Source organism: Lycorma delicatula, chromosome 2, assembly GCF_047948215.1.
Source record: "Lycorma delicatula isolate Av1 chromosome 2, ASM4794821v1, whole genome shotgun sequence".
Taxonomy (NCBI): domain Eukaryota; kingdom Metazoa; phylum Arthropoda; class Insecta; order Hemiptera; family Fulgoridae; genus Lycorma; species Lycorma delicatula.
The window spans coordinates 157,748,173-157,769,641 of NC_134456.1; the positions used below are offsets into that span (position 1 = coordinate 157,748,173).

Genomic DNA, 21,469 nt, shown 5'->3' on the forward strand with positions numbered 1-21,469 from the left:
CATGAAACATTCGCAGCTTTCCCGACAAATCCCACTAAAAACCCACTGTGTTGGCGGCATCCTTCCTCTACGATATATTCGTCGTGAAAAACATGACTGATGTAACGATCTCCACTGTCATACCAAGACCCCGGATTTTTTAAGAGATGATCAGCGCAAATTTCTCGTAAATTCAGTTGCAGTTTGTTATCGCTTCGGTTTTCACAATTTTCCGAAGAATAAAATCACCTTTCCATATGTTAAATTAGTGTTATCAAGCCACATATTTTTCTTCATTGGTATTTCACTGCGACAATTTCGTCTATTCCAGATCCATCGATCATTTTTACTATGGAATTTTAAATTCATTTGGTGCTTTTTTTTACATACTCTAGTGTAATGTAGAATTTTTTTATTCTGCGGAAATACAATGGCCATTTTCTTTATTATTAATTTTCCGAACGAGAGATAGTAACGTATACAATTCCAAGATTAAATAGTAACAGAAATAAAGGAAATTAATATTCGGAAAATCCATAACTAATAGTGTTTATCATTTCACGTATATTTATTAACAACATACAATTCTTAAGCCACATTGGTCTGCTTATTGATTATTATCTTGTGCTCAACAATTGATATCATGAATTAGTAATCACTTAATTCTACGACGGCAATAATAAAATGAATTTTGCGATATTAATTTCATATATATTCTAATAACTTTTCTACATATTATTTTCGTTTGATTAGGTGGGAATATGCATGTTTCAAAACAAAAATAAAAATTGGTAGTTCTTCGTTATTCACCCACGAAACGTTTACAATTTTTTCACCTGGAGATAACTGAAAGTAGCAAGAAATATTGACATTAATAATAACCAGGTTGGAGAAATAACCCAATAACCAGATATTACCATTCTTACCAAAATTCTTCAATAAATATAAATTGTTACCATTCTTAGAATGATATATATTTATTTATTTTATAAATATATTCTAACCAAACTTAACCTACGCTCGCTAACCTTACTAATTAACAATAATGTTTTGAATATTTAAATAATAAATGCAGTAATTATTGCAATTGTTTATTATTTAAGTAATCAAAACATTACTGTTAAATAATCGAGGTTAGCGACCGTAGGTTAAGTTTAGTCGATTATAATTTATATCCGTAATTACAAGCAATAATGCTTATATTTTTAATATGCAAAATATGTTAATAATGAGAATGTTTAAAATGACGGGTATAAAAGAGCATGTTAGTGGGTTATTTCTCCAACCGGTTATTGTTAATATAAATATTTACTGATATTTTGAAACATGCATATTCCCACCTAATTCTTATTGGATATTAAAAATAAATCGATTTTTGCTGCATTGGTTAAAAAATTAAGTGTTTTTTTTTTTTTTTTGGAGGGGGGAATTCCGAAAATGATCAAAGCATTTTTAAAGGGCAGGGCATATAAAAAAAATGTAGAAATTTGAGCCCTCACCTAATCAGGAAAAATTTTGATAAAAAATAATAAATAAAAATCTGACAACATAATATTGGTATAAAATAATTACTGAAATCTACAGCATGGCCGAAGCTTCTTTCCATATAAAGAACTACATAAAATGTTTGTCATTTATTTAATATATTTTACCCATAAAACTTACTTTAAATTAAACCTTTATGTGCTCTTCCTTTGTCTGCACAGTTTTATCAGTTGTCAAGTACATTTAGACATTCTCATCCATATTGAAGGATCTGAGATCGTTTAGCTCATCAACAACCCTTAATTACAAATGGGAGATTTTTCTTTGATTATGCCCCAAAGGGCAAAGGACAAGTTGTCACAACTTGTTAAGTCTGGACTTCCAAATGGATACTGAATTTTGGAGTTCCTAATGGTTCTCCAATCAAAATGTTCATTTGAAAAGTCCCTTTCCAACTGAATATGAGCTAGAGCTCCATCTTTCTGTGAAATGGCAGCTAATTTCACAACAATTGATTGAAGCAGAGGAAAAAAATAATTTTCAAGTGGATTAAGGTATTAAATGAAGTGGTGAGGTGGTATTTTCTGAAGTGGTGAGGTGGTATTTTCTGAAGTGGTGACTTCAGAAAAGTACAATCCTATCAGATACATTTCCTCAGGCAAAGCTTCAACACTGAACAAATCTTTCTTTGGTTTTCATAGTTTTCATTTGTAAATGTACATTAATACAATCATAGTAATAAGCCTTTCTTCAACTGAATTCTCTCTTGTATCAGGCACTTAACACTGATATGGACCAAAATTTTCAATGACTTGTGAAAATAATATAATCTTCTAACAAATCTGGCACTTTGTTGAGTAAATGAAAGCAGCTAATTAACTTTTATAACCAACTAACAACATACAGTGTTACCAACCTGTATTAATGTTATGTTAAGGGAGTTTGAGGCCACTCTGTACAAATAGATTTGTGTACATATTTTACACATTATCTACTGATGTCTTCTTATTGAAGAATTACATCTAATGTGACCAAGCTAATTCATTTTCATACCAATTAATTCAATTTTTATCAGTTAATTAATTATTTCTCTGGTATCAATAAAACACATGGAAGTCTCTCTAATCCACAACAGAAATATGATCTATTTTTAAGGTTAAAGTATTTATGGAAGGATAATCCCCATCAAATCATTTTTTTAACATAAAATTTAACTAGTCATGATGCATTTAAAGATATTAAAAACCAAAATGTGTAATAACATTTGTATAAGCGTTTTTTTCTTAAATGGGTAAAGAAAGGTATACGCTGAATATTTGCAGCTACTCATAAACCTCTTTGATAATAGTAGGGCAATTAATGGACAATTATAAACCACATTATTTGTAAACATTAAGAATAGTAAATAGAATGTCTAATTCTTTATGAAAAAAATGTATGTTAACAACAAATACTTAACATATTTAATTACTTTTTTACAGAAAGCCCAGATAATTATTGCTATTGGCGTTCCAGACGGTTTAAAAAAATAAAAAGATACTAACAAACAGAAAAATGTTTACTTACTGCCATTAAAAGAAACGATAATATAACCTTTCTATCCGGTACAGCTAACAGTTCTAATACTGTTGAATCACTTGTATACGTTAAAACTACCTTACTGAAATACACATGTACTGTAAAAATAGAATTTTTTTAAATCTTAAAATTAATTTCTTAAAAACACAGAATAACCTTATTCCCAAATGAAAAATCAACAAAGTTAAATACGAACAGCGACTTCACTGTGTCGATAATTCATAAATCGTTTGACCGACCACATATGACATGAAATCGATGAGTCGAATTGGCTTAGATTTGTGGATATTCATGAGGTAGACTAACCTTTGCGTATTGTTAATTTATGTAGTTCTAAAACAAATCATATGAATTGATTAATTATATATAGGATTATAAGGCCTGGATGGCCTAATGGTTTTTACCCGAGGTAAGTGCTTTGTAATTTATTATTTATTTATTAGGCTCGGTTTTTTTTCTTACGAAGCGTAACGTTTGAAGCACTTAGTAATATTGGCATTTTGAATAATTTATCTTAATTCTCAAGCAGCTCTTTTTCCTGTATAATATTTTCCTTGCCAAACTTAAATATTTTACAAACCTTTTGGTTTTTGTTTTTCTTTGTTGTTTTTGTACTTATTCTTTGCAATACCCAGGATGTTTTCTACCCCTCTATTGTAAAAGAAAACATCCAATTCTTGATTTTATGTATTTTATTTCAGTTAAACATAAGGTACGTTTGGGATTTTGCTATTTGATTTCTGTTACACCTTTATTGAAGATTTACAATTAGTAAATATTTATGATTCTTTCTTGTGGGCCATTAGAAATTTTAAGAATACAGGACAGTTATTTAAAATAATCCAAACCACATTATATCAGGATAAACACATAGAAATAGTAAACAATTAAAAATAACACATATATCTTTTTGCAGTACATATATTTACTTACCCCCTAAAATGACTTTCTGAAACATAAAATTTTATCATTTTTTTCCAATTTTACTTTGTAAAAAAAAGTTTTAATTTTTTTTTAAATACTCATGTGATGAAGTAACAATATCTATGAAATTAACTGTTCATGAGCATGTGTAAAAAATAAATCTGAAAAGCTCTAAGGTGAACTTTTGTCAAAATATTAGTTTTGATTTATTTGTGTATACCTATTCCCACTTTTTGTCTTAATGTGCGAAACAAGCTGGTAGATATTTATTAAACCATCTTCTGGATTATAGACTCAGCTCCCATCAATAAATGGTAATTTTGATCAATTATTTATCAACTTCAATTTTGTTCATACTTAGTACGTGCTTAGAATCAATGGAACACAAGATCTAAATGTTGGACAGCAGCTAACCATCCAAGGTCCATGTCACATTATCAATATTCTAGTCAATTAGCCTTCACTTTTGTGAGGTTTTGAGACCTCCGTTAAGATGCTAATCCATTCTGTAGAGAAAAATTAGAGATAAATAATCAAGGTATGGCATTACTTAACATGTCATTGGACACTTGCCTGAATTTATATTTAAACAGAAATATATTTACTGCAGAGAAACTATACCACATTTTCCGTGCTCTTATTCATGTGAACGACAGATAACCACTTTACAAAGAGCACTGTCGGTCATCTTCAACGACTTGCTATGAGTCAGACTCTACGATTATTAAGGTTAGTTTATGGTTATTCTCCTCTATCCACAAAATTTTAAACTTTAACTGTAACCTTAATTCTTACCTCTCTCCACAGAGGTCACCATAACTTGCAAAATTGATTGCTAATTGACTAGAGTGTACTTGATAACAGGTGTGGACTTTGACCTTCATGTGTCACCTTTTTTCCAATATTTAGATCATGCATTTTCCTAATCCTAAGCATATCTATTATGTTACATTAAAGTATAAAAAAGATTTAAGTTGATCAATTAATTGCTCAGAATTACCCAACAAATCTTATATTTATCATCACTATTATTTCTTTTCCACTTCAATCATTGTTAATTATAGCAGAGGTATCTCTTTTAATTATTTTATTTTGATTTTATGCTCTCCTTAATTAGGCAGTTTGATTACCTTAATGTTCTGTTTCTTTAATTTACATTTTTTTTTTTTGTTTTCTATTGGTCAAACATCGAAGAATTTTTTATACATTCCCTAACCTTATCTTGAAATGTTAAATTTTCATATGTTATCCAGCTATCAGAAGTTCATTGCAAAATAGTAATAAAAATCTAAAACCAAGTAGTAATTAAAAATAGCTGTTTAAAGTTTTTTTTTGGTGGAATGAGAGAGCAGGAAAATCTTCGTGCAAAATAGCTGTAAATTACTGTAGGTAAGTCAATAATCACTTAATCTAATGAGTTAAATTTTATACAGTTAATGAATTTTATATAAATATGGATATAATTTTGTTTAAATTTTCAATATTAGGTAAATTATTAATAAAAGGTAAAATTAAAAAAAAGAAGATTATTACACATGTAAAGATGTGAAAAGAGCTAAATTGTTCATTTCTTATACTTTTATTTGTAAGTTGAAAAACAAATTTTGAACTAGTGCCACATAATGAATAAATAAATTCAAATTTTATATTTTTATATTGCTGTCAGTAATATAAAAAGTATTTTTGTATTGCTGTCAGCCCACAAGTGTGTTAGCCCTTATTTTAGTATAAACATAAATTTCTTTAGAATCTTAAAAATCTGAATGTCAGGTGTTACAAGCCGTTTTTCATTTAAAATAATTTCTTTCCTTATGCTCCTGATGCTGATAAATAATCTCAACATCCATGTATCTTTCCGACTGGACATCTTTATATATAGTATTATGTAACTTATATACAGTATTCTATATACGATACTTTATATTCAAACCAGCACCATACTTTTATGTAAGTAAATGTATATGTAATTAAAATATTCTAAATTTTTTGGCCAATGTTCTCAGAAAGCATGATTATACAATCTACTGATGTAGCTATAATTAGTTTTCTTTAAGATATATTACACAATTATTTTTTATTCTTGTTTCTTTATTTTCTGATACTACCATTCCTTCCTTGTGAGGTTTGGTCATTGTAATACATGGGCCAGAATTGATAAAACTAAGATATCCTATGTCTGAAATTATCAACAGCTGGTACAGTATACTTCTGCAGAAAACTGTTCGTAGAAGTATTGGCCCTTCATAATTGTTAGAACTAAAGGTGAAAATTTCCTTTGAGTTGTCTAGTTTTGAAATCAGATTAGCTCTTCAATTTGCAAATTTTGCAACTAAATAATTACAATAAAAATTGATTTTTTTCTTAAATGTTCAGATTATTTACAACTTCTCATGACTAAAACTGAAAAGTTTCATTAAATGTACCATTTTTAAATTTACGATATTATATTATTTTAAATTAAGTTTTACTTGAACATTCTTTATTTTGTAATTATGAGTTACAGTTCCCTTTTGTTTAGTGTTTTATGAATAATCCTACAGATTCTTTTCTTTACAAGATCAGTTAAAAAAGAATTTGATCTTATTTATTTTTGTTTTAAAAAGTAGGCATTAGCACAGTACTGCAGACATTTGTATATTTATCTTAAACGTTTTGTCATACAGTGAAACTTCCCACTTCCCAATAACAGACTCCTCTCAATATTGGGCCACCTTTAGATTTCCCAGGAGTTTTATGTGATGTTAATGGATAAAATACATCTCAGTTATGTACCTTCTAAATAGCAGACGCAGACAATGAATTTACCTACATAAACTGTACAGTCAATTCTGAAAAACAGACAGCACGAATAAAAATTGCATTTTCTTTATTTTATTTTATACTCAGTGTGACTAATTTGTTTATTTGTTGTGAATTGTATCACTTCCCACCTAGATGTTGATGTTATGATTTCAATAAATTCATCATCCATCATGTTTCGTCATCAGTAGCTGTGTAAGTGCATACTTGGATACTTTGATTGAACATGTTTAATATTTTTGTTACAGAATAGTACTGTATTTTTTCTTGTAGTATGTTTTATATATATGTACATTTAGTGTACATTCAATTTTGTGTATTTTATAAAAATCATTACAATCATCGTTAAGAACATAAAATACCTCAAAATCATAAATTCTTGACATTAAGAGAAAATGTAGCAGTTATAAATGTCTACGAAAAAGGAAAACCCAGTATGTGTGATATGACAAAAGAGTTTTTATGTCAGGAAAACTCAGGAAGTGATATCTTAAAAAGCAAACTTGATATCGTAAAGTCATGGACTGAAAGTGATAATAGGTTAAGCAAACTTACATTTCCTAAAACGCCAGGCCTAGTGGTTGACAATTTGACTTATGAGTGGTTTTGCAGGGCTCATACTAATAACCTTCTCGTCTCCGAAACCTTGATACATGAGAAAGCCCTAAAAATTGCTAAAGAACTTGATTATAAAGAGTTTAAAGCATCAGAGGATTGGTTAGGTATTCTGAATTAGACATAACATTTCATATAAAAATGTTTTGGTGAAGCTGGTGCTGAAGATGAGAATTTGGTGTCTGGTGAAAAGAAAAGTTAAATGAAATATGCGTGAGTTATAATGAAAGAAAGAAACATTTTTAATCATGATGAGATTGGTCATTTTTTTGGGCTTTGCCCATGTGTTAGAAAGAGGAAAAATGTACAAGGAGAAGATATAAAAAAAAAGACTGACTGTTGTGTTGGTTCTCAATTTGTCAAGTGAAGCTGCAAAGCCAAGTTGTTTTAATGGTGTGAATGTAAATTATTAGAAATTGAATGGTATTCAAATAAAAACCTCTTTATGTCTGAGGGACATAATGATGGACTGATTGTTAAGTTTTGATCATAGAATGGGAAGGCAAAATTGGAAAGTCATACTATACTTGGACCCTAACTTTATCTTAGGAGATGTAAAATTGATATTTCTTTCCCAAATGCTACTGCAGTATATCAACAGCTTGATCAGGGTGTCATTCAGAACTTCAAAATTCAGTACAGAAAAAAGATGTTACAGTAGTTACTGTCAATAATGAAAGTTACGGATGCTGATGAGCTTTTTTTAAAGCATACTAATGCTTTAAAAGAAGCTTTTATTATTTTTATTTCATTTTATTATAGTACAGTAATTTTATTCTCTTTATTGATTGATTACAGTATTTATTTATTTTTATTCAACTATGAACAGAGGACAGTTTTATTTTCAGAAAAACAATAAAATAAAACTTGAATTTTAAATCGTTTTAATTAGCAACTAATTTTTTTTTTTAATTTTAATTTTTAATCTACATGAAATAAATACAGAATACTCTTATTCTATTCAAAGTGTTTTTCTTATGTACAGTAGTTGAACGTAATACTGTATTCACATTTTTCTGAATAGCAGATGCCTCTAAATAATGGATAAGTTTTTGTTCCCATATGATGGATATTGGGAGTTTTTACTGTATTATCATATAACTGATGACTAATGTATGCGTTGAACAGTGTTACTTTATGTTTACTACTTTTACGTTTTACCTGTATGTACACTCTTAGAACACTCAAACTGAAATAATATGTAAGCTAAGCCTCAGCGACATCACTTAAATAACAAATGTAGTAATACAACAAATGGATGATTTAATAATTTGAAAATAGCCAAACTTTGTAAAGCGATCAACATGACTCCATTTAGAGTTGAAGTGAAGGTGATTAATTTTTTTAATACCTTGTGGTTGGATATCAAAAATATATTTCAGAAGGTAAATGGTAATCTTTAATATTAAAATACTGTTTTGTTATCTTTAGAATGCTGTTTTTTCCTCCAAAATTAGATCTGGAAATTCCATAATTTTAAACTTCTCATATCTAGTCCAAAATTTTGTAATAAAAAAAGAATCATCCAGTTCCCAGAGATAACTGAGCAGTTTACTCTCCATATATAGTTACTATAATTGTATTTTTCCCCTAGGTAAAGTTAGTACTTAAAGGATCATGATTTGAAAGGTAAGAAGACATTATGAAAGACACAGTGATACGAACACTATTCTGAAATGTGACTTCCAGAAATGTTATGAATGAACTAAGATAAAATTTAAAAATGAATACATGAGATAATTTTGTTTTAATACATTGAGATTGAATAAAATTTTTTTAATGGTCTGGTTTTAGTGGTGTGGGAGTTTGAAGTTTGTTTCAAGATTTTAAAAATGATATGGAAAAGAATTGAAAAAAGTTTAGCGAATACAGAAAAACAACACTGATAGACAAAAAAAATTTTTTTAATGTTTTCTCTAAAGTGTGATACCATTTTTTGAATTGTTTTTTTGTGTACATTACAGATTTGTAAATACAATTTTTCTATCATGCTTAGTTTTAAATAAATTATGCTTCAAAAAAAATTAAGGGAAAATATAGTTAAAATATGTAAAATTTATAATTTTGCATGGCTATATCGGTACTAGAATGATTTCGCTGATGCTTTTATTTTATAAATAGCCTCCGGCACATCCTGAATTAATGTCCAACAGTAATCGGCTAGCATGTTAGTATTCCATTTTCCTTTTAGCAGCTTTCCATCACCGAAATATCTTGGTGGAACACGTTCACAGTGTTCATCACTTACATCTCCGAGATTGTCTGGGAAAAAATCCAGATGTGAGTGAAGGAAATGTATTTTCAAAGACATATTACATCTCATAGCTCTGTATGAAGTAAGAAATTGATTAACAATATCATGGTAATTGTTGTATTTTTGTTTGCCAAGAAAACTTTTGCAAACATCTTTAAATGAAGCTCAAGCTACACTTTCTACATTATTTAACATTGAGTTAAATACATCATCATTGACCAACTCTCTTATTTGAGAACGAACAAATATTCCTTCTTTAATTTTTCCCACTTACATTCGGAAATTTCTGCCTGATATATAAAAATTGGGGACTATACTTCTTCATTGCTTTTACAAAATTTTTCATTAGTCCTAGCTTGATATGGAGAAGGGGTAAAAAGATTTTTTTTGGATTCAACTAAGGGCTCTTGAATGATATTTTTCTCATTTGGAGTTAAGTTGTCTCGTTTCTTCCACCCTTTGGTCACATAAAGTTTATCCCCAGCTCAGCTGTCTCATTCACAAAGAAAACACTTGCACTTAGTATAGCCTAACAGCATGCCTAACAAAATAGCTGTAACTTTCAAATCACCACATATGTTCCAGCTTTGTTTTTATAATTTATTTTTTCAAGAACGTCTTTCATCACATCGTATGTCTCTTTCAAATTAATACCATTAGCGATTGGTATCAAAGGATATTTGTTACCATTGTGTAGTAGAACCAGTTTTAAACCATACTTGGATGAATCTATAAAAAGGCGCCAGTCCTCAGGTTTATGAACTTGTCCTAAGTGCAACATAAGCTCTTCAATAATAGTGCAATAAACCAAATTATTTTCATCAATAAAGTACTGAGAAATTTCTTTTTGTATTTTTTTAAGTGAATTCCAACCTTGCAGTCTTAATCCTAACAGTGATGCACTTTTTTAACTAAAAGTGTGATGTTTTTCTCTTTGATTTTACTGTAAATTCACCACATACATAACAAAAGGCATCCACATCATTTACACAATTTCGAGGCATTATGACACCACTATTAACAAACTTAAGACAGCAATAAGACTGAACAAAATTCATTCCTAAATCCAGTGCTTAATACAAACAATACAGCTGTGTTTTCAGCTTGATGTTTTGACCTGCACGGACATGATTAATCTTGTCCATGAAGGTTCACCTTCAGTATTAGATATGATGTCGTAATATGTGACTATGATATGATTTAATTCTTTGTCTAGTATTCTTTGATTATAGCTTACAAATTTTGTTAACAAAGTTAAACCATATAAAAAATACATTACAGGAGCTTAAAATGCTAACTATATGTTGAAAAATTAAAAAATCCTTTAATTTAAGTTTAAACATTTTTCAAAAAGTGGATGATAGAAAGATTCTGAGTTCATATTCATTTTCAGCAGCAAAAAACAGATTAAAATCATGTATTTCATGTTAGGAAACAAAAATTATGTTTATCAGTGCAATCATACTTCCTATATTTAACATTTTTTTGTCTTCAGTCATTTGACTGATTTGACGCAGCTCCAAGATTCCCTATCTAGTGCTAGTCATTTCATTTCGGTATACCTCTTACATCCTATATCGCTAACAATTTGTTTTACACATCCTTTCTATCTGTCCCTCTAATATTAAAGCAACTATTCCAGGATGCCCTAATATGTGGCCTATAAGTCTATTTCTTCTTTTAACTATATTTTTCCAAATGCTTCTTTTTTCATCTATTTGCCACAATACCTCTTCATTTGTCACTTTATCCATCCACTAAATTTTTAACTTTCTCCTATAGCACCACATTTCAAAAGCTTCTAATCCTTTCTTCTCAGGTACTCCAATTGTCCAAGTTTCACTTCCATTTAAAGCTATGCTCCAAACATATACTTTCAAAAATCTTTTCATGACGTTTAAATTAATTTTTTATGTAAACACTTTACATTTCTGACTGAAGGCTTGTTTCGCCTGGCTAGTTGGCATTTTATATCACTCCTGCTTCATCCATCTTTAGTAATTCTACTTCCCAAATCACAAAATTCTTCTACCGTCCTAAAATCTTTTCTCTTCCTATTTTTACATTCAGTGGTGCATCTTAGTTATTTCTACTACAGTTCATTACTTTCATATTGTTCTTGTTTATTTTCATGTGGTAGTTCTTGCATAGAACTTCATCCATGCCATTCATTGTTCCTTCTAAAGCCTTTTTACTCTCAGCTAGAATTACTATCATCAGCAAATCGTAGCATATTTATCTTTTCACCTTGTACTGTTACATCAGATCTAAATTGTTCTTTAACATCATTAACTGCTACTTCTATGTAAAGATTAAAAAGTAACTGGGATAGGGAACATCCTTGTTGGATTACCTTTCTTATTACGGCTTCTTTTTTATGTTCTTCAATTATTACTGGTGCTGTTTGGTTCCTGTAAATGTTAGCAATCGTTCTTCTATCTCTGTATTTGAACCCTAATTTTTTTAAAATGCTGAACATTTTATTCCAATCTACATTATGGAATGCCTTTTCTAGGTCTGTAAATGCCAAGTATGTTGGTTTGTTTTTCTTTAATCTTCCTTCTACTATTAACCTGAGCCCTAAAATTTCTTCCCTTGTCCCTATAGTTTTCCTGAGTCCAAATTGGTCTTCTCCTAACACTTCTTCCAGTCTCCTCTCAATTCTTCTGCACAGAATTCTAGTTAAGATTTTTGATGCATGGCTAGTTAAGGTAATTGTTCTGTATTCTTCACATTTATCTGCTCCTGCTTTCTTTGGTATCATGAGTATAACACTTTTTGAAGTCTGCCAGAACTTTCCCTTTTTCATAAATATTACACACCAGTTTGTATAATCTATCAATCACTTCCTCACCTGCACTGCACAGTAATTCTACAGGTATTTTATCTATTCCAGGAGCCTTTCTGCCATGCAAATCTTTGAATACTCTCTTAAATTCAGATCTCAGTATTGTTTCTCCCCTCTCATCCTCTTCAACTTCCTCTTCTTCCTCTATAACACCATTTTCTAAATCCTTTCCTACATATAACTCTACAATATATTCCACCCACCTATCGACTTTGCCTTTCGTACTATAACCATCTTTGTTTAACACATTATTAGATTTTAATTTATGTACTCCAAAATTTTCCTTAACTTTCCTGTATGCTCCATCTATTTTACCAATGTTTATTTCTCTTGGACACTTTTCTTTAAACACTCTTCTTTCGCTAGTTTGCATTTCCTATTTATAAATTTCTTAATTGTCGATACTTCGTTTTACTTTCATCACTAGCATTCTTATATTTTCTACTTTCATCTATCTATCAGCTGCAATATATCATCTGAAATCCAAGGTTTTCTACCAGTTCTCTTTGTTCCACCTAAGTTTGCTTCTGCTGATTTAATAATTTCCTTTTTAACATTCTCCCATTCTTCTTCTACATTTTCTACCTTATCTTTTTTACTTAGGACCTTGCGATTCCTCCTCATAAATCTTTTTTACCTCCTTTTCCTCAAGCTTCTCTAAATTCCATCGATTCATCTGACACCTTTTCTTCAGGTTTTTAACCCCAATCTACATTTCATTATCACTAAATTATGGTCACTGTCAATGTCTGCTCCAGGGTAAGTTTTGCAGTCAACGAGTTGATTTCTAAATCTTTGCTTAACCATGATATAATCTATCTGATACCTTGCAGTATCACCTGGCTTTTTCCATATGTATATTCTTCTGTTATGATTTTTAAACTGGGTGTTGGCAATTACTATATTATACGTTGTGCAAAATTCTTTAAGTCGGTCCCCTCTCTTATTTCTTTTGTCCAGCCCATATTCACCCACAATATTTCCTTCCTTGCTTTTTCCAATGCTTGCATTCCTATCTCCAACTATTATTAAATTTTCATCCCCTTTTATGTGTTTAATTGCTTCATCAATCTCTTTGTATACACACTGGACCTCATCATCATCATCACCATCATGGGCATTTGTAGGCATATAGACATATTAACAATCGTTTTTATCTTAGGTTTTGATTTTATCCTTATTACAGTGATTCTATCGCTATGCATTTTGAAATACTCTACTCTTTTCCCTATCTTCTTGTACATTACAAAACCTACTCCTGCCTGCCCATTATTTGAAGCTGAGTTAATTATTCTAAAATCACCTGACCAAAAATCGTTTTCCTCTTTCCATTGAACCTCGATAATTCCTACTACATGTACATTTATCCTACCCATTTCCCTCTTTAAATTTTCTAACCTACCAGTCTTTTTTAGGCTTCTAACATTCCATGCTTCGACTTATAGAATGTTATTTTTTTATTTTCTGGTGATTCCTTCCTTAGTAGTCCCCACCCGGAGATCTGAATGGGGGACTAGTTTATCTCCAGAATATTTTACCAAGGAAGGTGCCTCCATCATTATTATATGAAAATACATTTTCTTGGAAAAAAAGCAGCTGTAGTTTTCCATTGTTTTCAGCTGTGCAGTACTCAGAGAATTGAGTGATGTGGATATGGCTGTTTAACTCGTCCTGACCTACGCCCTTAACAACTGCTGAAAGATTTGCTGCCCTCTTTCAGGAGTCATTCCTTAGTCTGGCTCTCAACAGTTACCTTTCCAATATGGTTGCACCTTTGGTCCAACTAATCTGTATCACTAAGCACTCAAGCCCCCTCGCCATCGGCAAGGTCTCATGATTCATAGAGGGAGACGTCAATTATAAGACATTAAAAAGTGTTACGCTCTCCCTTAATTCTGTTCAAAAGAAGGAATATATCTTTGATTGATATATTTATTTTTCCTGGTAATTTTTAGTCTGTCCATTCTTTATAAGAAGTGTGCGTTAAGTCAGTGGTCAATCTGAGTTTGAAGTTTTAATAATTCAGATGTTTTTAAGGTAAATTTACTCTTTTAATTAGATTGCTCAAAATGAGAACAGTTGTTTGTTTTTAATCTTATTAAAAAAAAAAGCTTTTAAAAAGATTTGTTTCAGTGTTTTGTAAGTATCGTTTGTCACTTAATACTTATTAGTTCTTTTTTAATTTAGTTTTTCTTTTGCATATTTTTGTCCTCAAGTACAATTTTCAAAATGCTTTTAAGTATAATCTTGTTTCCCAATTTATTTAGTGTAGCACTTTATCTGTGTTTATGAAGTATGATAAACTGAAATCTGTAATTATAATTCTTAACTGCAGTTGATAAACTTGTAGGATAATCAGAAAGTAAGACAATAGTACTGTTAGTGGCAGCACTTACCGTTGCTAAAGGAGTTGAGAATACTTTCTTACTATTTGAATCTCCTTGTACTTGTATTTCTAGTCTCAGAAGCTATTATCTTATTCTTTCTTAATCTTGCTCATACTTCTTTCCAGTAGTTTATAATTGAAAGCTGGTCTACATATGTCTTGACTGTTGATCGCAATGATATTTTCAGTTCTTGTTAGCTAATCTTAGTAATTCTTTTTTACAGTAGAATGTAGCTTTCATTATTATGCTTATTGATTCTGATGCTGTTTAATTTCATTGGATTGCATAAATCTGATTTTACCACCTTCATGTTCTTTGAAAATTTCTTGCTGTAGGGTATAAATCTTATGTACAGTATTTATGTTGGCATAAATGTAATTCAAAAACCAGTATATAACATTTCTGATTATATTTTGTAATTGACATTTTATTCTGTATCATTAATGTTCTTTATCGGCATATTGTATAAAATACATCAGAAATATTGTATTAAATTATTTGATTTTTTGTTTTGGTTACAATTTTTAATTTGTATATTTATTATATTAAAAATTTTATAATATGCATGTTAAAACATAGTAAACAAGAAATGAAGTGCTGTTTAAGTCATAACGTAGGGATGCTCATCAAGCAGCCATATATATTATACTGATTTTTATGACATGTGCAATACTATGAATTATATTATAAGGTTCAGCACTAAGTTCCTTAAATTTAATGCTATCAGCATTTTGATATGATAAATTAGTCTAATAGTGGTATGTAATTAACCAGTGGCTCCTCCCAGTTCATGGCACACCATAATGTAGTTTCTTTGCCTCACAATACTCTAGTCCCACTGTTTCCTAGATTGCGAGAAATCCATTGGGTGATAATACATATGTCTACAATTTCTTTGTATTGGTGTCGGTGTTATAAAAAAATTCATTTTTGATGTAATTCTGATTTCTGAAAAAAATTGATCATAGAGACCCAAAACAGTGACTAAGGAACAACATAATTTTTCACAGACAAAAGCTGGTGGATACTGAACTCACTCTGTGCCTGGACATTGTCATATTAAAGTAGCTGGTTGACATGATACTTTAAGGTTGTGATGTATTTTCTTATCTTCATGAGGTTGCAAATGTGTACCATTACACCCATTATCAGCCTAACACCATACTACATTTTTTAAATACTAAAAAGTGTGTTTTTTAAACGTTAATTAGGCGAATTATGACAATACTCACTTGAATAATAAATTTAAAACTATTTCATAAGACCCAAATTAAATATATTTCAGAGGGCAAAGTTTGTAATACAAAAACTTTTAAATCTAAACTTCTAAAAGATATGTTATTAATAATACATTTGAAAAATAAGTTTAGCATGATGGTGTATTTTATTCAAGTAATGAATTCCTTACAGTATTGAGTAGTATTATCCTTAATAAAGTGTAATATGATTATGTGTACATGCATGATTTTATGTCAGTTTTATATATGTATTTAACATTAAAACATAAATAAATAATCATATTTTCAGGATTAATTAGCCATGGTGTTTTTAGATAAAATATTTACCCTTAAAGAGATATTCTGTTTTTATAATTTTTTTTTTATTGCAATTCTAAAATATATCAATGATTTGTATGAAGTGTATGTATTTAGATTATGAATGGACTTTGCAGGTTTTATATAATATAATGCAGATGTCTGGCATTTTTTTTTATTGCAAATTTTGGTAACTTAGTTTTATTTTTGCTAGTGGGCTGTGGATGGACAAAATGTCAAAAGTGACTAAACGCAAGATAACAGTTGATAGTAGCAATAGCAGTTCTACTAACGGTAATTCAAGTAATTCCAGTTGTAATAATAGTAATAATAATAACAATAATAATAGTAATACTAATAATAATAAAGATTCACAAAAGCGTCAGAGTGTATTTGAACGATTAGGAACTAAAACTTCTACGCCAATTGCTGTCAACACATCTTCACAATCAGGTTCTTCAGGAGAAACATTTTGTCGTCATTGGGCTCAAAATGGAAGTTGTGCTTATGGGAAATCGTGCAAGTAAGTATTAATTATATTTTTGTTTATTTGTTTTATTATAATTAGTTAATTTTGAAAATGATCTGTTTATTCTGACTTGAGTATTTTAGAACTTAAATTTTTGCCTGAAAAGTTTTATTTTCTCTAATGTGAAGTATAAATGATAAAAATTAATGTGATTATACAAAATTAATTTCTAGATTTCAGAAGACAATAATATTTTTTCTTTTGAAAAATGTTATTCTGGTTTTGTTTTAAACCTCAGCGACTCCTGTAATCTAAACCGTAAAGTTAATTTCATTCAATTTTGAGTGCATGTTATTAAGAAGACAATATTAAGGAGATTCAATTCATTGTCCTGAATTAAATTTTACTAAGCCCAAAATCTCAGTTCTTGAAGGAAAGTAAAAAAAAATGTATACATTTTTAATGACTGTTTTTTTATTAAAATATTTTTAAAAAACTATGTTAATAAATTGTCCATCTCAGAAGCAGAATTTTTGTATAAAATTATTTTTTTAAAATTATTTCTTTTGTTCTTTTCCATTTATAGTACTTTCTTTTCTCATACCACTAAGGATGGTCCCCAGCAGTTATGCATTGCACATCCTTAATGGTTGCCTGGCCTTTTACCTCCCAGAACTCCACAGGATCTGGCGATGCTGTGCTCTATGGGGGTCGCTCACCCAGTAGGCCAGGACTTGGTCTTTTCTTTGTTCTGTGCTTCACACCAGTTCCACTCCAAGAAGGGGATCTATCTGGGTCTGCAGTCTTTTCATATTTCCCCTGAACTCAAGGGGTCCCTCCCTGGTCACTCATCAAGAGTGGTCTACCTCAGCGAACTCCCTAGCTTCTCTCTCCTTCATTTGTATTATTCTGGTTACTATAGAGGCTACATATCCCATTCATATTTTCCTTTCATCATGTACTGCAGCATGTTTTCCGGATGCAATTGACTTATCCCAAATGAGTGCCTAATCTTATTACATCTGTATATCGAGTGCTCTACCAAGTCAATTTCATTACATTATCGGCAGTCTGGAGTCATCTGCCTACCAAAATGATGGAGATAGGCCCCAAACTCACAGTGTTCAGTTAACAGTTGTGCGTGGTGGAAGCCCACTTCTCTGTACATCCTGTTTATCCATATGCTGACTTGGGCAATTATCCTTCTGGTCCAGCCTTCAGTGTCTGATGTTTCCCACTATGCCTGCCATTCTTCAAGCATCTGACCTTTAGTTAAGAGCATTTTTTTGTCAGAGCATCAGATCCCTAAGCCTGACAAGGGATATTCCCATTATGACTTCTACTGTGTTTTTTGATACCGTCTTATATGCAGACACAATTCGTATCGCAGCTCTTCTCTGCAGGGCAGGTACCTTATTTAGGGGGCTGCAATGAGGCCGTAGGCACTCTGCTCCCATGTCCAATGGTGACCCAAGAGGTAAGTTTGCTATAGTGTTCAATTGCCTGTGAGGTGTTTGTTTATGTGATTGATGTGATGTGTGGAGTGTGCAGTATGAGGTATATACATACCTCATACTGCACACTCCACCATTGTATTTTGGAGTGATGATTGGATGTTGTGGTGTGATTTTAGTCTGATGTGAGGTACCTTGTGGGTGTGTGTGATCGGTTTCTGTTGACTGTGATGTCTGAATGTGTGTGAGGGTCTCAAAACTGTATCTAGTAGTTTCTGAGAAAATTATCGTAAAACACAAGAAATCGGTGTTGCAAATCACAATTCTTTAGATGTAATATACAATAACTTTGTTAAATTGTCATTAAACAAATAACATTTTAGAACAAAATTGTAGAGAATTTAATTTTGAGAAAATCTAAGATAATATCAACTAAACAATACTGTGTAAACCATGAATGAGAACACTGAACAGTTATTGTAAATAGTAAGTTTTTAATTAATTTTTGTTTATTTATAATAATTGATATTTTTCCATATTGGAATAATCCTTGGTTAGATTTAAAATTATAATACAGTGTCTTTGCTTGCCATGTTTCAGTCTGTTATGTTTTTATTAAAAATTAAATTTCATAAACCTCTCTTCTTACTCCCAGTATAATAAAAGAGCAGAAACTGGTACTCAGAACATAAAATTTGAACAAACTTTTATCACAAACAGTGCGCACAGACCTTTCCTTGTGACTGGTTACATTGTGGTTATTTTTTTCATATTGAATCAAAAATGCTTCAGTATTGTAACCTAACTTTAATACTTTTCATAATTGTATGTTTATTCTTCTTAAGTAATCTTTGTTGTTTTATTTCAGATTTGCCAACACACACATTTTGATTAGCCCATCTAAAAGAGCTTCAAAGAAAGAATCAGATTCTAAGGTATTTCATTATAACATTTGTAGTCATTTTTCACAAATGTATTATTAGAGTAAGCCATTGAGAAATTTTCCTAGCTTTAAGTTTAAGCTGAAATTGAAGTGTGTGTAATTTACAAATTAATCTTTATATCATGGTTATTGTAAGTTTGACAACTATATCGTCATTGCTTATAATATTATTTGTAGTTCTATAAAGTACTAACACAGTTATTATTAATGAAATGATGAGCTTTGTCATTTTAAACTGTTTATAAAAAAAAAATTATAATAAATATAACACTGTTTTTCTAAATATATTGTTTTTTATTTGTTACTACTTTATTCAAAATAAAATATTTACTTTACTTATCCAGTATTTACTGACCGTTTGGGTGTTTGACTAATGCAATGATTCTTAATTTCTGGGAGATGGGTTGGCCGCATGCTTCAATTGATCCCATCTATTTTGTAATCCCTTTACTAATCTCTTATGCTTTTTTTTTATTCTGCACTTTCCATTCCTTTTGTTACTTCCATGTACATTTAACCTCTTTATATTTGAGCCTTGTTTTACTTCCATGCACTAGATCTCATTTCTGTTAACTATTTTAATAATCTTTTATTGAATAATTTTACCAATTTTCTTTCAAAATACTTTATTATTAAATATTCTATAATTCTTCTCTTGTTCCTTGTTAATATTCCATGCCACTCACCCATATTAAACTACAGGGAGTGTAACAGTGGGTATAATCTTATTTTAGATTCCCTCTTTACAGACTTTGTCTTAATATTCTGTGCATAGATAACATTCACTGCTTTGCATTATTTTATCCTTTATTTCCTTATTTAATTATTTGTAACAATTAAAGCAGGCTAATGATACTCACTTATCATTTTCTTCTTTTATTTTAATGATTGTAAGAAATAGATGTCGTAGCATATGAAAAATTATTATCAAGCCTGACTCAAAATAATTATCGTTTTGCATGATCATTACTTTAAGTGCTTTGTCTCATAAGTATTTTTACCCAATACACCTCACACAAGCACTCTTTTTTCCTATTACTTCTTAAGGCTTTTTATATTTTCAGTAATAAGCACAGTATCATGCTGTAAGTAAAAACAGACATTCAGTTAAAAATAAAAGATTTATTTAATTGCATTGATGTCAAAAATGAGTTAAGGTAATAAATAATTTACAATCATTTATTGTTTTATGAAGTAATAGCAAGAGAGTAGTTTATATACTTTAATTAAGAAATTTGTAATAGATTAAGTAGATTATTTTGATAAAATATAATGATAGATGACAGATCATCCTTCAGTAGTAGATGTAAAGAACCATATAATAAAAGTATAAGGTAAAGGCAAGGTAAAAACAAACAGTATTGATAATGACAGAAATATGTTATAAATCAAATCTAACACCAGCTGAGCTAGGACCTAACCACTGTAATAACTGCCCAGCTAGTAATTGCTGCAAAAGGAAAAATTGCTATTACAAACAGCAATTGTCTTTGTCAACCTTTGTAGCAGAATGGTAATGTCTCTGCCTTTAATCCAGAAAATCTTGGTTTAGAATAGCAGTCAGGCTTGGGAATTTTTTCATATGCTGCAAAATTTCATTCACATTCTCACACCCAAGCTTCAAACTTTAATCATTAAAAAAAAAATGTTTTACATGTACACAAAAGATTTTTCTTTTGGTTGCACTAATCGCATTGTTTCAGGCGATCCTGTCTGTTTTCTGAAGAGGGTGGTTCTTGATTGTTAAGAGTAAATGGAATGCTACCATCAACAGTAATCTTTGTATCGTTAAGAACATTGTGTCACTCTGAATCTCTTCAAACAGGAATAACCGCTGAGAGGAGGTTATTATTTGTCATTTGCAAATAGGGCACACTAAACTTCCTCATAGACATTTCATGACTCAGACCAATGTAAATGTTTGTGTTTGCTGTGACTGCCAACTAACAGTACACCACATTCTTGTGAACAGTGTCTGTTAATCAGGATTGTGTTGGAAAATTTAAATTAGGGGCTAACATCCAAAATATTTTAGTGAACAATATGACAATGTTGTCGAATGTCTGGTTACTTCTACAGGCCGTGCATCTGTATTGAAGTATTTGATTATTGCTATAGTGTGTTTGATCTATTTATGCCATTTGACATATGTCAGATGGTAATTTTGTTGTTTTAAGTTAGATTTTAATATTATATTTC

At 30.3% G+C, this 21,469-nt stretch overlaps 2 protein-coding genes across 5 annotated transcripts in view; one reads left to right on the forward strand and one right to left on the reverse strand.

Annotated features, from left to right (window-relative positions):
• LOC142319343 (uncharacterized) overlaps nt 1-3,257 on the reverse strand; it is a 130,929-nt gene extending 127,672 nt beyond the window's left edge. Inside the window, exon 1 of one of the 2 annotated variants that reach the window (XM_075356540.1) lies at nt 3,031-3,257. The gene's annotated coding sequence lies outside the window, so the exon portion shown is untranslated. The remainder of the gene's footprint in view (nt 1-3,030) is intronic. The other variant, XM_075356541.1, reaches the window with a different exon arrangement.
• A 47-nt stretch (nt 3,258-3,304) lies between these two features.
• Nucleotides 3,305-21,469, forward strand: part of LOC142319344 (uncharacterized) — a 91,082-nt gene continuing 72,917 nt past the window's right edge. For all 3 annotated transcript variants that reach the window (XM_075356542.1, XM_075356543.1, XM_075356544.1), the window contains exons 1-3: nt 3,305-3,451; nt 16,619-16,927; nt 19,196-19,262. In XM_075356542.1, coding sequence (XP_075212657.1) covers nt 16,629-16,927; nt 19,196-19,262 — 366 coding nt within the window. In that variant the 5' untranslated portion in view covers nt 3,305-3,451; nt 16,619-16,628. The remainder of the gene's footprint in view (nt 3,452-16,618; nt 16,928-19,195; nt 19,263-21,469) is intronic.